The 14,790-nt window shown below is 46.9% G+C and overlaps 1 protein-coding gene across 14 annotated transcripts in view; it reads right to left on the bottom strand.

The window, feature by feature from the left end:
* Positions 1-251: 251 nt before the first annotated feature.
* Positions 252-14,790, bottom strand: part of LOC144889667 (uncharacterized) — a 124,330-nt gene continuing 109,791 nt past the window's right edge. For 8 of the 14 annotated variants that reach the window (XM_078770780.1, XM_078770778.1, XM_078770779.1 and 5 more), the window contains 2 exons: positions 3,096-3,236; positions 252-2,968 (listed from right to left, as the gene is read on the bottom strand). In XM_078770780.1, the coding sequence (XP_078626906.1) occupies positions 1,656-2,968; positions 3,096-3,236 (1,454 nt within the window). In that variant the 3' untranslated portion in view covers positions 252-1,655. The remainder of the gene's footprint in view (positions 2,969-3,095; positions 3,237-14,790) is intronic. The other 6 variants (XM_078770788.1, XM_078770787.1, XM_078770790.1 and 3 more) reach the window with 3 other exon arrangements.

Genomic DNA, 14,790 nt, shown 5'->3' with positions numbered 1-14,790 from the left:
CTAGAGTAAGATCGCCAAGAGATTTCTATATTTTGCCCAAAGAAGGTTCAATAACGACCAATATAGTGTACAAGGAAACAATCTCAACACCAACAAAAAATATGCTTGAGCTTATGTAAAATTATTGTAGCTACCAGTAACGTATATGAAATAAAGTTATTTTAAGATAATTTACATGGCAGATATTGTGATGTTGACAACATGAGTTTTACTTCACTTATGGTGTGGAATAAAGTCACTTGAAAACAATGTACATGTCAGATATTGTTTTAATTAAGCTTGTGATGTGCAGATAGATATATGTCATCTCGATTTAATTCCAATCTCTCATCCGCTAGACACAGGACTGGTAACTCAGATGTGAAAAAGAACTCTTCATTTAACCCTTTAACATAATTGCTAAAGGAGTCACGTGACCTCTCAATTGCGCTGATCATTCAAATACCAAAATAGTACAAACACAACCAATACATTGATTTAAAAGTAATTTTGGTGCTCATCTAACAACATCACTCTCATGGGTAAAAAAAAGTTGTTTGTAGAAAAAAGGTGACCACTGAGCTAACTTTACAAAACATTCACCTTCAAATATACACACATAATACATCATCATGAACGAGGGTAGATCCTCATATACAATGCCCGCCACAAACCCACGTGCCACCATCTACAAGCCCCCACATGCCAACGGGTAAACCTCCAACATCTACCTCACTCACAATAAGGTGAGTTTTTCTGTTTGTTAGTGACCTTACTGCTTTGAGCTCCCAAGGTTAATCACAACGAAACCTTCCACAATGAGGCTTTTTACAACAATGCACCTGAATAGGGGTTTTAAGCAGTCATGAGGACGTCATTTGGCCCATTATTTCCGTGGTGAACTCCCGAGTTAATCTATTTACGAACCCGAGGTAATTTCTTGACTTCACCTTCACTCTTTAAAACCCTTTCCACCCCTTAGACCCCCGACACCCCTCAAGCAGTACTTCGGAGGTACAACAAGCACGGATTTACATTGAATTCTTGTTTCTACCAATACACACTCCAAAGTTAATTTCTCACTTCAGGTCAGACATCTACGAACCCCCTTCATTGATGGGTATCTTCCCTAGAATTCCCAACAACAAACATTGCATTTGTGCTTTTGGGACCTCTCTTTATTGCGAAACCCTTCACAAATTTAAGCTTCATGAAAAACAGGCAGGAAACTTCTTCTGATTAACAATTTTACAACAAGAGTGTTCTCCCCACATCACACATGTCAATCAAACATGGACGACAGCAAATATAGAGCAACAATTGATGTCCAAACTGCCATGGAAAGATGCCACCTGGGCAAAACCAAAAAGTGACAAGAAAAACAACCAAATCAGACAGAAAACAAAATTCCTAAACACTGGTCACAATGAAAAACCTCAAATGGAACTTGGCTGGATACATGGCAAGTTCAGAAACAAGAATTACAAACTGGCAACCAAAGAAAAACCCTGAAATAAGTACAATGAGATCCAAGATCAGATTGAGAGATTAAGTTCTGTTCCCATTTGGGGTTGTGGCATCAATTTTTCAATAATTCTCTATTATGGGAATATGGAGAACCAGATTAATAAATTTCATATTTTTTTAAGCTGTCAATTTTTAAAATCCTCTTTACGTCATTTTCCATATCCTGGTATTTCAGATTTCAGCTCTCCTGTATGGAACCTCAAATGCATTTTCAAACTGACTTTATGAGAGAAACATTTATCACATATCGTGCATTTGTAGGGTCGCTCTCCTGTATGGATCCTCATATGTGATCTCAAACTGCCTTTTTGAGAGAAACCTTTATCACATATCGTGCATTTGTGGGGTCGCTCTCCTATATGGATCCTCATATGTAATTTCAAATTATCTTTTCGAGAGAAACCTTTATCACATATCGAGCATTTGTGCGGTCGCTCTCCTTTATGGATCCTCATATGTAATTTCAAATGACCTTTTTGAGAGAAACCTTTATCACATATCGAGCATTTGTGAGGTCGCTCTCCTGTATGGATCTTTATATGTGATTTCAAACTGTTGCTATGAGAGAAACCTTTATCACATATCGAGCATTTGTGAGGACGCTCTCCTGTATGGATCCTCATATGTGATTTCAAACTGCTGTTATGAGAGAAACCTTTATCACATATCGAGCATTTGTGAGGTTGCTCTCCTGTATGGATCTTTATATGTGATTTCAAACTGCTGCTACGAGAGAAACCTTTATCACATATCGAGCATTTGTGAGGACGCTCTCCTGTATGGATCCTCATATGTAATTTCAAACTGCTGTTTCGAGATAAACCTTTGTCACATATCGAGCATTTGTGCGGTCGCTCTCCTGTATGGATCCTCATATGTAATTTCAAATGGCTGTTTTGAGAGAAACCTTTATCACATATCGAGCATTTGTGCAGTCGCTCTCCTGTATGGATCTTCATATGTGATTTCAAAATGTCGCCACGAGAGAAATCTTTATCACATGTCAAGCATTTCTGAGGTTGCTCTCTTGTATGGATCCTCATATGTTCTTTCAAATTACCTTTTCGAGAGAAACCTTTGTCACATATCGAGCATTTGTGTGGTCGCTCTCCTGTATGGATCCTCATATGTCTTTTCAAATGGCTGTTATGAGAGAAACCTTTATCACAGACAGAGCACTTGTGGGGGCGTTTTCCAGTGTGGATCCTCATGTGCATTTTGATGTTACTCGTTGAAGCAAAATCCATTCTGCACACATTACACTTGTAACGTTTTCGCCTTTCCAGGGCCTTTTTGTGTTTGTTTAATTTAAAGTTAATCTTGGTGTTGCGAGGACCAGACATGCACTTGCATTTTATTCGAAGCGAGTCTTGATCTCGTGATTGCTTCTTCAGAAAAGGCTTCTTCTTCACTGTCAAGCTGCGACTGGACCTTATTGGTCCCATATTCCTTCTGGATTGTTCTACAGAAACAAACACATTTCCTTTTTTTTGGTCAAAAACAAAATATTTAACTCTTTTCCAAATATTATATATTTTGCATATGTTAATTATAAAATATATGTGTCAATGTTTTACATTTTCACTCACCAGTTGCAAAACATGAAGCACTTCCGTTTGTCATGTGAATATCATCTGAACCTTCTTTTGCAGAAGAACATTTTGAATCTTCTGTTACAGATGAATCATTGTCATGTTGTCTGCCTTCCATATTTACAGCATAGACATCACCTGTGTACAAATCAGCATCAGTCTTTTGCAGAGAAATGAGATTGACGACTTCTGGAGAGCTCATAGAACATGTTTCGTCATGGAATGTCCACTTCAATTTGAATATAATAATGAATTTAAAGATTGTTAAGAAGAAAATTTCCGGATATTAAGCGGCATTGAAGCAGTCTTATACATCACCCTTGTTCACCCCCCTATTTAACATGTCCAAGTATCACTACATTGGAGCATAGCGGAAGTAACAAGGTGACGATTTGTGTTCGACAGTGTTCAAGTATTTAATTCAATATAAATAAAATGAAGATTGTAAAATTCATGAAAAAAATATTCTGGAATTTACTTGCTTTGCACAGTGTCTATTGCATCACTCCATCAAACACATTACATTGGTTATTTGTGCCTGTTCTTTGTATCCTTTATGATGTCATTATAAACAATACTTTTCCGGTTTGGAATGATTTTCAATTTTGTTTGACTGCCAAGTAGGCAGACAAAGTGTAAATATTGTTGCAGACATAAGGTTTGGCGTGCTTCATGATTGGGACTTCTCAGACTCTGTCCGACCTCTGGACCTGGAAAGCCGCCGTACTGTGGATAGCTTTGCGGCCTCATGGGATGTTGAGCAACTACTGACACAGATTGAGACCACCAAACCTGGCAACACAATTGATCTCGGCAGGCGATCCTTTCATGGCATGAACAGGCAGGCAGCTTCTCCTCGGGTGCCCAGCACGTTCAAACAGCAGCGATTTCTCTGGCGTCCCAGCTTTTCAGCCACTTCCACACTCAATATTCAATCCCTTGAAAGCCTCCCTCTGTGGGGAAGTTTGGCAGCACATCCATAGCCTGCCAACTAATTTAATTTATGGCATTGACATTCGGCAGATTCCCTAAGTGTTCTCCACATCCACTGCTCATGCTACAGAACCTCCAGACGTCACACGCATACACGCAGCCAAGTATCTTTCACCACACCCATTCTCGCACCGTCGTACATCCCCAAACCATGCACGCTTACATGCTGCCTCGGAAATAAGCGCACACAACTTACACACACTGGCCATCTCACAATCTCGCGCACACCATTTATTCACACGATCCACACCACAGTCAATCTCAATCCATTCATACACATGGGTCATGCTGTGTCACTCAATAAATGCTAAACAATGGCACTGATCGTCATGAACAAGACCGTTTATTTGAGGGACAGATCCACCAGCATATCTCCAACACTGTGAAGATGGTGTCTGGGCCATCTCTCCCACAATCCCCTTCCACTAACATCAGCATCCCTGAGGAACACCAACATTCATAAAATGCACAGGGGATTACTGTCCCTCATGTACCACAGAGATTTGACGATTTGGAAGGAAGTCAGAGATTGTATCAAGCAATTCTCCAGAAATGCCATGTGATTTCAACCTTTGAGACGTCGAGAGAAACAACCCTGGCTTTTCCACAATGATCCAAAACACCATTCACATGTTCAGTGATTAGGGATAGCACATCACCAGTAGACCTTTACCATCTAAAGCCATACTGAACATCAGTTAGAAGGTTGTGGGTTTCTAGATGAGTCATGAATTGTTGTTTTATCAAGAGTAATTCAAGGATAATATATTGTTGCGAATATGGAATTTGGCCTCCATATCCGCTTGTAAATATTTCCCTATTTTCTCCAATACTCCCCAACTTTCCCCGATCCCCCATTCCCTAGTCCCATTGCATGTAAATAACAATCAGTAGAGCCGACCTTCCCCTTATTCCCCCATTAAATGTCGTGCCCAGGTCCACCGCACCACACGTAGACAACTTTCGGACATCTTCCTAGTTATTCTTATTCTATGTCAGTTAAGGCCTCGTCTCCATTAATTATGACTCTTCGTTGCACCAGAATGTGATTATATGGCATCAGTAGTGAGTTTAGGACCTTTCCCATACCTCCTTCCATCTTCTTCCCCAACAATTACAACAACAACAGAGGAGATGGCGGCGGAGCGGGGGAGGATGCGTCCTCACACCGGCTCGATTAGCGCCATAGACCATGCGCTCCACGGGGTTACCACGAAGGGGCTCCTTGTCAGCTCCTCGTCAAGGGCGGAGCCTGGTAAACCCCCCGCACGCACCCAATGAGAAGCAACGTGCCGATTCCACGAGGCGGAGCTAACGAGCCGAGGGCGTGTCACTCCCCGCCGGATATACGCGGCCCCGCGCCGGATGTGACGAGAGATGCGCCCCGAGCTGGAGAAAGAAGGACCTGCGAGCGCTGAGAGAGAAAGGCCCGCCTGTGAAAGAACGTCCCCTCCGAGCGCTGTGAAACCTCCCGCATCTCTGGACCGGACCGGGTCGATTCTAACCTTTGAGCACAGGTGCACCTGGAGCCATCGACAACCGCTTTCCTGCCATCAACCCCCGTGTGAGTCAGCTTTGTCCCGTTTATCTGTCGTCTGTTGGGAATAATATAAGAGTGTGTCTAAGTGCCTGTCTTTCTGTGATTATACTTCTAGCCCCTGTAATCTGACCTTTCCGTACGAATATAATCTCCTCCGGAGGTCTTGAGAATCGAAACCTTGGTGTCGTATTGTGTTATTGTAATCCAGCCGGGTGTCTTCTTTTTCTTATTGAGCCAGCATCGCGCGACTAGTCAACGTTCGGGCACAATCGGGTAACTTGTGCAGACGTGGTCATACCATAAAACCGCTCGGTAAATAACATCCAAGCCACGTCTGTAACAATTGGTGTCGAGGAGTGGAATTCGAACCCGGGACTAAATTTATTAGGCCCAAATTGGTAACAAGTAGAATCGATTCGGAGCGCGTTTCCCGCGCGAAATTATAACGGCGAAATTTGAATTTGTTTTACGAAAATAAAATAAAAAACCGAATTTTGAAAGTCGCGCTATGGCGGGTCAAGACAGCTGGGGTCCGGTAAAGGAGAGTGAGGTAGGGTCGATCCAGGACCAAATTGAGGGACAAGAGGAGAGCGAAGCAGTGAGGGCGGCAGGTTCGCAAAATAGCGCCGTCACGCACGAAGAAGCGGGCGCGCAAAATGGCGCCTCGCTGATCACCGCGCCAGCGACCGTGGCAGCGCCCCCGATGGATTGGGGCCTTTTTTTCATACAAATGAAGGCCCTTATGGCCCAGAATAGCGAGAAAATGAGGGAGGAAACGAGGGCTGATAATGAGCGGTTGGGAAACCGGATGGATGCTCAGGGTGAGCGATTGGAAAACCAAATGGGGGTAATGAGGGACGAAGCGAGGGCTCGGAGTGAGCAATTGGGGGTAATGAGGGACGAAGCGAGGGGTACCGGTGAGAAGTTAGACAATAATTTTGAGGAGTTAGACAAGAAAATTGGGAAATTAGACAATAATTTTAAGGGATTAGACAATAATTTTAAGGGATTAGACAATAATTTTAAGGGATTAGACATGAAATTTGGGAAATTAGACGATAGATTAGGGGAAATACAGGAGGGGTTAACGGGGGTAGAAAACAGAATGGCCGCTCAAGAGAATCAGATAGAGGGAGTGAAAAATGGGTTAGAGGGGTTAGAAAACAGTATGGAAGGCAAATTGAGGGACATGAGGGACCAAGCGGAAAGGGAAGTTAAACAAATGGAGCAGCAGATAGAGGGGGTCAGAATGGGGGTAGAAACCAAACTGGATGCTCACAGGGAGGAAATGGAGCAGATGAGGGTGGCATCTGGGCAGGAGATGCAAGTGATGGGAGAGCAGATCAGAAGAGGAGTGAGTGAGGAGGTCGGAGGAGTGCGCGAGGTGGTGAGGCACTGTAAGGAGCACATGGAGAAGGAGGTGAGAAAGGGGACTGTAAAGTTACAAGGGGGCATAGAGGACCTGACGCAGGAGGTGGAGCAGCTGACGGTGGGACAGACAGAGTTAGTGGAGCAGGTTCAAAGGAACACTGCGGTATTAGGAGGTTTAAAGGCGACACAAAAAGAAATTAAAAACGACTTGATAGCGACACAGAGGCAATGTCAGATGGTACGTGAGGGACTGACAACGAGGTTGGACGAGGTGGTAGAGGTAATGGAGACGAAGGACCGGCAGGTGAGGACGCACCTGGAAACGGTCAAGGTAGCCTTGGAGGACGAGCTTGAGGAGACGTACCGGGGAATAAAAGAGGTGAAGCACAAATTAGAAGAAGTGGAAGAAGGGATGAGTGAAATTAAGAAGCGACGGAGAGGGGATAAGAAAGAGATAAAAGAGGAGATAAAAGAATTGGTCCAAAGTGTGTGTTTGGATCGTGATGATGTGCTCATTAACCGGTTGAGGGATTCGCAGGTGATGGAGGAGAAGCGAAGAGGAAGAGGACCCGGTGTAAGTGGTGACCAATATGGTCGTGCGTATGATGCGCCAGGGGATTTAAGGAGCTTGGGGGTCGAGATGGACCCGGGTGTTCGTGAGAGGCCGTTGGTGAAGTGTGCGACAGGTCTGGTGTGCGAAAGAGGAGGTGTGCGAGAAAGTCCGACTCTGGGGTGTGTGAGGAAAAAGTGCGTGCCAAGGAGTAGTGAGGGTGCTGGCGAGAGTGAGTCGGTCGTAGCGCGTGTGCGAGGGAGCACATGGAAGCGCGGTGTGGTAAGTGTTACAGAGGGTGTGACGGGAGAGTGTGCGCAGGAGTGTGCGCGAGAAAGGTGTGTGACGGACAGGTGCATGAGGAAAGAGTGCGCTGTCAGAAGTAAGGAAGAGTGTCCACCTGTGGTGAGTGTTACAGAGGGTGTAACGGGAGAGTGTGCGCGAGAAAGGTGTGTGATGGACAGGTGCATGGGGAAAGAGTGCGCTGTCAAGAGTAAGGGTGAGTGCGCTGTCAAGAATGGTGGTGAGAGTAGTGAGAGTGACATGGAGCGTGAGTTAGTTGTGACAGGTGAGCGAGGATGTACACCTGGGATGGAAGGATGCACACCGGGAATGGTGGAGCGTGAGTGGGAATGCACGCTGGAGTTGGTGGTGAGGCACGTGGTTGGGTGTGCGAATGAGGGCACACCTGTGATTGTCACAGAGGAGGTGACCGAGGAGGGGGCGCGAAGAGGTGTATTGGTGAGGTGTGCGAGCAACGAATGTGTGCCAAAGTGTTCGGTGGTCAGGTGTGTGACCAAGGCTGTGAGTGGAATGGGTGTGCCTGGGTGTGTAAGGAAAGGTACGAGGAGCATGAGCACGGCTGGATGTGTGAGCAAGGAACGGGCTTCGGGGTGTAAGCATGCAGGTGAAGCATCGACATTAAACGGGTTAGAGGTTAGAGCGACTTTTAGCCGAAGCAGGCCCTCGGTGCGTGCCGGGCCTCGCTTTGAACGGCCGCGTCCAGGCTCCACTAGGCGGAGCTGGCAGCCCGATAGAAAGGGTCGTCATGGCGACCACTTTTTGTTGAGACGTGCCGGCAGGTCGAGAGCGGGGCATTGGATGGCTCCGTGCCGAGGTGGTGCGTGGGATCTCGGCACGGGTAAGCCCCCGTCCCTGCACCGAGTGCCGGACGCATCCAGCCGCTGGCACAAAACAACCAGCATCCATTGCTTGGCTTTACGAAGCCGGGCTTTGGACAGGGATTGGCGCACCGAGAGGTATTAGTGAGTCGACTGGGTGATGAGGTTAGTGTTTTGGACCCAAAATTAGAGAAAAACAAAATTTGACGATTGGCAAGGGATTGGCAGTAGTGATTGGCAGATGATGGGCAGTGATTGGCAAATTTTTAATTTGTTGAAATTAGATGTGCAAAATTGGTAGTGAGAGACCCCCGATGTGGTGGGATGGCAAATCCACCATCCCTCACAGGTGGGGGCAAAGGAGCTATAGTTTATGGGGTGTATGGCAGTGAAAACTAGCCCGGGTGGGTTAGGATATTGTGTGTAGGGATCTAGAAGATGACATTAGGTAACGTTAAGTTTAGTTAGTGACTGATACCTGTAGTGGGGACGCAGGTAGATTAGTATGGATGCTAATGACGTGGGAGCGCAATAGTTTGAAGGGACGACTGGGAAGCGCAAGTTTCAGAAGGGAGTAGTTAGCTGAGATGATGCTGTGTGTGTGAGAATTGAACAGGTGTGATTGCACAGGTGTGCAACTGGACAGGTGTGTGGAGCAGTGTATGAGTAGTGAGTGTTGTGGATCAGCGCGAATGCGCTTGGGGAGAGAAGGGTGCAGGTGGCACCAGGTGTGAGAGCACAGGTGTGCAGGTACAGGTGTGTGGAGAGAGTTGGAGTGAGTGGTACGGAGTGGTGTGCATGGTGCGAAGGTGTGGATGGGGGAAGAGTGGACCCCTTTCACGAGTACCCGGGGCGGGTAGTGTAAGTGTTAGGTAGAGGGTGCAGGTAAATTGTGGTTGGATATTGGCATTTGTGGTGCGGTTGCAGAATGGTGTTGTGAATGGGTGCATTAGTGTTGTGGAAATGGCTGGGCGTGTAGCCTGTTAGTGTGTGTAGTTGGTTGGGCACTCCACCACTGTGAGGATGTCGGCCAGGTGAGGCCGCAGGTGGGCTCTGGGAGCCGGTAGTTGTGAGTGGGTGCCTGAGGATCCCGGGTGTGGATCGGGCAGCCCAGTGCCAGAGAGGGCACGGAGTGGGGAGAGAGCCAGAGGGCCTTCCCCAGGTAGTTAGGTTAGGGTAAGGAGCAGGTAAGCTCGGAGGCAACTGCAGTGGTGGAGGTGTGCAGGTGGGTAGACCCACTGGGAGAGGTACACGCCGCAGCCCAGAAATTGTGCGAGGGCACCGGGAGATGAATCGGGGGAGTGAGACCCCAAATTGAAAAGCACCACAGGTTGGCCAATGGGAATTGGTTTTTAGAACCCATAGAGTAAGAGGGCCAATGGTTTGGCCGGAGAAAGACCCCGGGTAGTGTAAAGTTGTTAAAGTCATTTAGGAAATAGTTAGGATTGAAGAACCTGTCGCACCATACGCAGCCACTTACCTGTGGTGATGATGATGACTCCACACCTGTGTTTTCTTTGTTTGTGTTGCAGAAATGAGAATTGCTGTTGGATTTGTGAGACGCATCACGACGTGGATGAGACATTGGGGTGATTCCATCTCTCCCTCCCTAGGAGGGACTGATGATGAATTGGTGATGGCAAATTTTGATGTTGAGTTGGAGATGGCAAATTTTGATGAGAGTTGAAAATGGCAAATTTGATTGGTTAGGAGGGAGAGAAGACGAATTTGGTATATGGGAGGAACGGGGAAGACAGTAGGGATGTTTGTTGATTTGTAAAGTAGATGTTTATGGGTAGTGTTGTGTTGTGTGGATACAGTAAGGGGTAAGGGAGGGGCCATGTAGGTTACCTGGTGGGGGGGGGGGGGGGCGTACGATAGGAACGTACCTGTCTCACCTGGTTCCCATGTGCCCCCAGTGTGCATCACCTTACATTGCGTGCACTTTTGCGCCCTTACCACCTTACTCACTTGTTTCTTCTTTTGTCTCCCACCTCCGAGGATCTGGCTTTGGGGTAGAGAGAGAGGAGAGAGAGGTGCTGGCTGCGCAGTTGTGGGCCTGCACTTTCGCTGTTTGCTGCCGGGATCGATACACCATATGGACCGCAATGTTTGTGGCCACCCACAATGGACCGCAGTTCGTTTGCGGCCAAGCACCACCCGGGGATGGACCTATGGATCAACGTGGCACCTATGCCATACAGGTGAACCACTAATAGTTAACACCACCAAGTGCACCACAAGAAGAGCAAGAGACACCTGCAGGGTTAGGGGTTGTCGAATTTATTTTTATTCCAATGAACAATGGTGACTGCACCGATTGGTGGTGGGGTGGTGCTGTTGATGCTCGGGAAGGGTGCTCTGCACGTTATTAAAGGCCGTCGGCCACAGAGCACTCGTGGGTTGGTGTATCGATGTTGGCAAGCGCGCTCTCTCTCTATGCATAACATCTGCATGTGTTCCTCCAAAAACAGGTCCTGGATCGTAGTGTAAATAGCAGCGTAATCTTGTAAATAATGCTCCCTACCGGCTGTATGTTTAGTTTGAGAATTCTTTCCGGATTCGGTTATCCTGTGGGTGTGTTTCTGTGAGGAGAAGGGTGCAACGTCGCAGGGGGACATATTTACTCATTTGTGAATATCTGTAAAACTGTCGCACTCAGGGTAGAGTTAATAGTAGAGGGAACTACATTGCGTGCCACACTAAAGTAGGTAAAAATTTATCGGGTCGGGACGCCCCGAGGGTAGAGAAGGGTGCAATGTTGCGAATATGGAATTTGGCCTCCATATCCGCTTGTAAATATTTCCCTATTTTCTCCAATACTCCCCAACTTTCCCCGATCCCCCATTCCCTAGTCCCATTGCATGTAAATAACAATCAGTAGAGCCGACCTTCCCCTTATTCCCCCATTAAATGTCGTGCCCAGGTCCACCGCACCACACGTAGACAACTTTCGGACATCTTCCTAGTTATTCTTATTCTATGTCAGTTAAGGCCTCGTCTCCATTAATTATGACTCTTCGTTGCACCAGAATGTGATTATATGGCATCAGTAGTGAGTTTAGGACCTTTCCCATACCTCCTTCCATCTTCTTCCCCAACAATTACAACAACAACAGAGGAGATGGCGGCGGAGCGGGGGAGGATGCGTCCTCACACCGGCTCGATTAGCGCCATAGACCATGCGCTCCACGGGGTTACCACGAAGGGGCTCCTTGTCAGCTCCTCGTCAAGGGCGGAGCCTGGTAAACCCCCCGCACGCACCCAATGAGAAGCAACGTGCCGATTCCACGAGGCGGAGCTAACGAGCCGAGGGCGTGTCACTCCCCGCCGGATATACGCGGCCCCGCGCCGGATGTGACGAGAGATGCGCCCCGAGCTGGAGAAAGAAGGACCTGCGAGCGCTGAGAGAGAAAGGCCCGCCTGTGAAAGAACGTCCCCTCCGAGCGCTGTGAAACCTCCCGCATCTCTGGACCGGACCGGGTCGATTCTAACCTTTGAGCACAGGTGCACCTGGAGCCATCGACAACCGCTTTCCTGCCATCAACCCCCGTGTGAGTCAGCTTTGTCCCGTTTATCTGTCGTCTGTTGGGAATAATATAAGAGTGTGTCTAAGTGCCTGTCTTTCTGTGATTATACTTCTAGCCCCTGTAATCTGACCTTTCCGTACGAATATAATCTCCTCCGGAGGTCTTGAGAATCGAAACCTTGGTGTCGTATTGTGTTATTGTAATCCAGCCGGGTGTCTTCTTTTTCTTATTGAGCCAGCATCGCGCGACTAGTCAACGTTCGGGCACAATCGGGTAACTTGTGCAGACGTGGTCATACCATAAAACCGCTCGGTAAATAACATCCAAGCCACGTCTGTAACAATATCAAGGACAATATCATGAATTGATTTATCAAGGATGTTTTATCAAGAATTGTATCAAGGATATCAAGGATATTACTTTGCTGATAATGGGTAGCAGGCTAACAGGCCAAGAGTTAGAAGGATCTGATTACTCACCGGGGCCTTTAAAGACAGGGACTACAAAAGCCTGCTTCCAGCTCAGTGGAAACACAGACTTCTTCCAAATCCTGGTGGTATCTTGTCAAATCTGTTTCTGGTGTTTGTTCCCCCTCCATCCCCTCCCTTACCTCAAACGGCTACACAGCTGACTCCACGTGAAAAAGCTGAATGCCTCAACTCGATGTTTGTCTCAAAATCTTATGTCACAAACCCATCTCTCTCTGTACCCACCGTACCCAGTCATTCCCAAAGGCTCCTGGACTCTGTGTCCTTCTCTCATGACAAGGTGAAGTTTTGGCCAATCCTCGACTCTGATTCTGCAAATGGACCAGACGGCATCAGCCCATGGGTGCTAAAATCCTGTTCTTCCACTCTTTCACACCCTCTCTCTGTTCTTTTCACCATCTCTTTTGCTCAAGGTCATCTGTTATGAATTCCGGGTTTATGGGGATTACGATTCTGGTCATTTCTTATTAATGTATATTCTATTCAAGGTTGTTGTGGTTAAAAGGGTTAGGAACCCTTCTGGTAAAAACGAAGCGAGAAACAGGATCGTGAACCGGAAGAAAAAGGGAGACAAGGTCCGGGAGAGCGCGGCCATCTTCTTCTTCCTCGCCCAGCTCCGACACGAGCGGCGTCGATATTGATTAGCGTTGGGAATGCTGAGTTTGAAAAGCCCGTCTGGCGAGAGGAGTTACCTGCCCGGTTACACGTCAAATTGCCGTGGGTTCCTGCACGGAACCCAGCGTCCGGCACCGTTTACCTCGTCTACAAGGACGCGTACGGCAGGCGCCTTGGGCTTCACGCGCTTTGCGAGCCGAAGCCGCGATCACGAGCACCGACCTCGGTGGGCTGCCGAGCAGGTGTCCGCTGCAGCAGCTGTTACCGGTACGGGACGGGCACAGTTGAAGCACATCAGGAAGGGTCCGTTCAACCGCCCGCGTGCGGAGATCGAACTACAGGGGCCCCGAGACATTGACCATGGAAGGAGCCATGAGTGGGGCTCAAGGGAGGCATATATAAGATGGCCATATTAGAGCTATTTTAGATGAGTCGACATCTTAGTAATATTGTTGATTGAGGGTTGATTGTTGTTGATTGATTGGGAATATATTATCCATTAATCCGGATCCTTGGTGTGGGGGTTTCTTATTGACTTGAATTGTTTGTGTCTTTCATATCGATTGCGTTACGAAAGCGTATAAATCATACATCTTTCTGGCAGGGTTCCCCCCACGGAAGTTACCGGGAGACCAGGTAGTTACCGGGAGGACCACGTAACACATCTGCCATCAGCTTGGAAATCAGCCAACATTACCGCTTTTCACAAAAAAGGTGCAAAAACAGATCCTTGCAACTAAAGACCAATCAGCCTGCTCCCAATTATCAGCAAAGTCATGGAATCCATCATTGCTTTGGATATCAAATCCTTCCTCTTCTCCAATGGCTTGATCTCTGATCATCAATTTGGATTCAGACCAGGTCACTCTACTCTCGACATGCTGCTTGTGCTGTCTCAACAATGGATGGAGATCCTCAATGTCAAACAGAAAATTAGAGCAGTCTTCCTTGACATATCTCGTGGCTTCGATACAGTCTGCCACCCTGCTCTGCTCACCAAACTCTCCTCCTATGGTATTGTGGAAGTGTAAAATTTATCTGTGAACAGAGTCATTTTTTCCAGGCACCACCTGGTCAAAATCGTGTGTTTAGGTCCTACTCACCTCGTGAACAAGTTTTTTTTTAATGATTTCCATCAAGTAGTTAAGATTTGTCTTCAGTAGGCGAGTTATCTCTGGCATTGGGTAGAATGAGTTTTTTATGTCGCCATCACAACAGCGAGAAATTTAAACTATTTACCGTGATACATGCAAGTTTATATATTTCTTATACGACACATTATTTTTTCCTACATCTTTAGTGGTAAAATAGTGTTTTCATATAAATTCCATTTCGAACTGTCGGGAAATTAAAAAGCAAAATAATTATTCTACGGTGTTTGCTGAAAAAGGAGGGAGCGTCGGCGAATTATCGCTGGCACCCTGACCAAATTTATTTGATAGGGAAAGTGTAAAACCACAGAATGGTAAATCATTTTGGTATAG

This window comes from Myxine glutinosa, chromosome 1 (assembly GCF_964187855.1).
Source record: "Myxine glutinosa chromosome 1, kmMyxGlut1.1, whole genome shotgun sequence".
Taxonomy (NCBI): Eukaryota; Metazoa; Chordata; class Myxini; order Myxiniformes; family Myxinidae; genus Myxine; species Myxine glutinosa.
The sequence above is the reverse complement of the archived record's forward strand: the minus strand, read 5'-3'. Positions and strand labels throughout refer to the sequence as shown.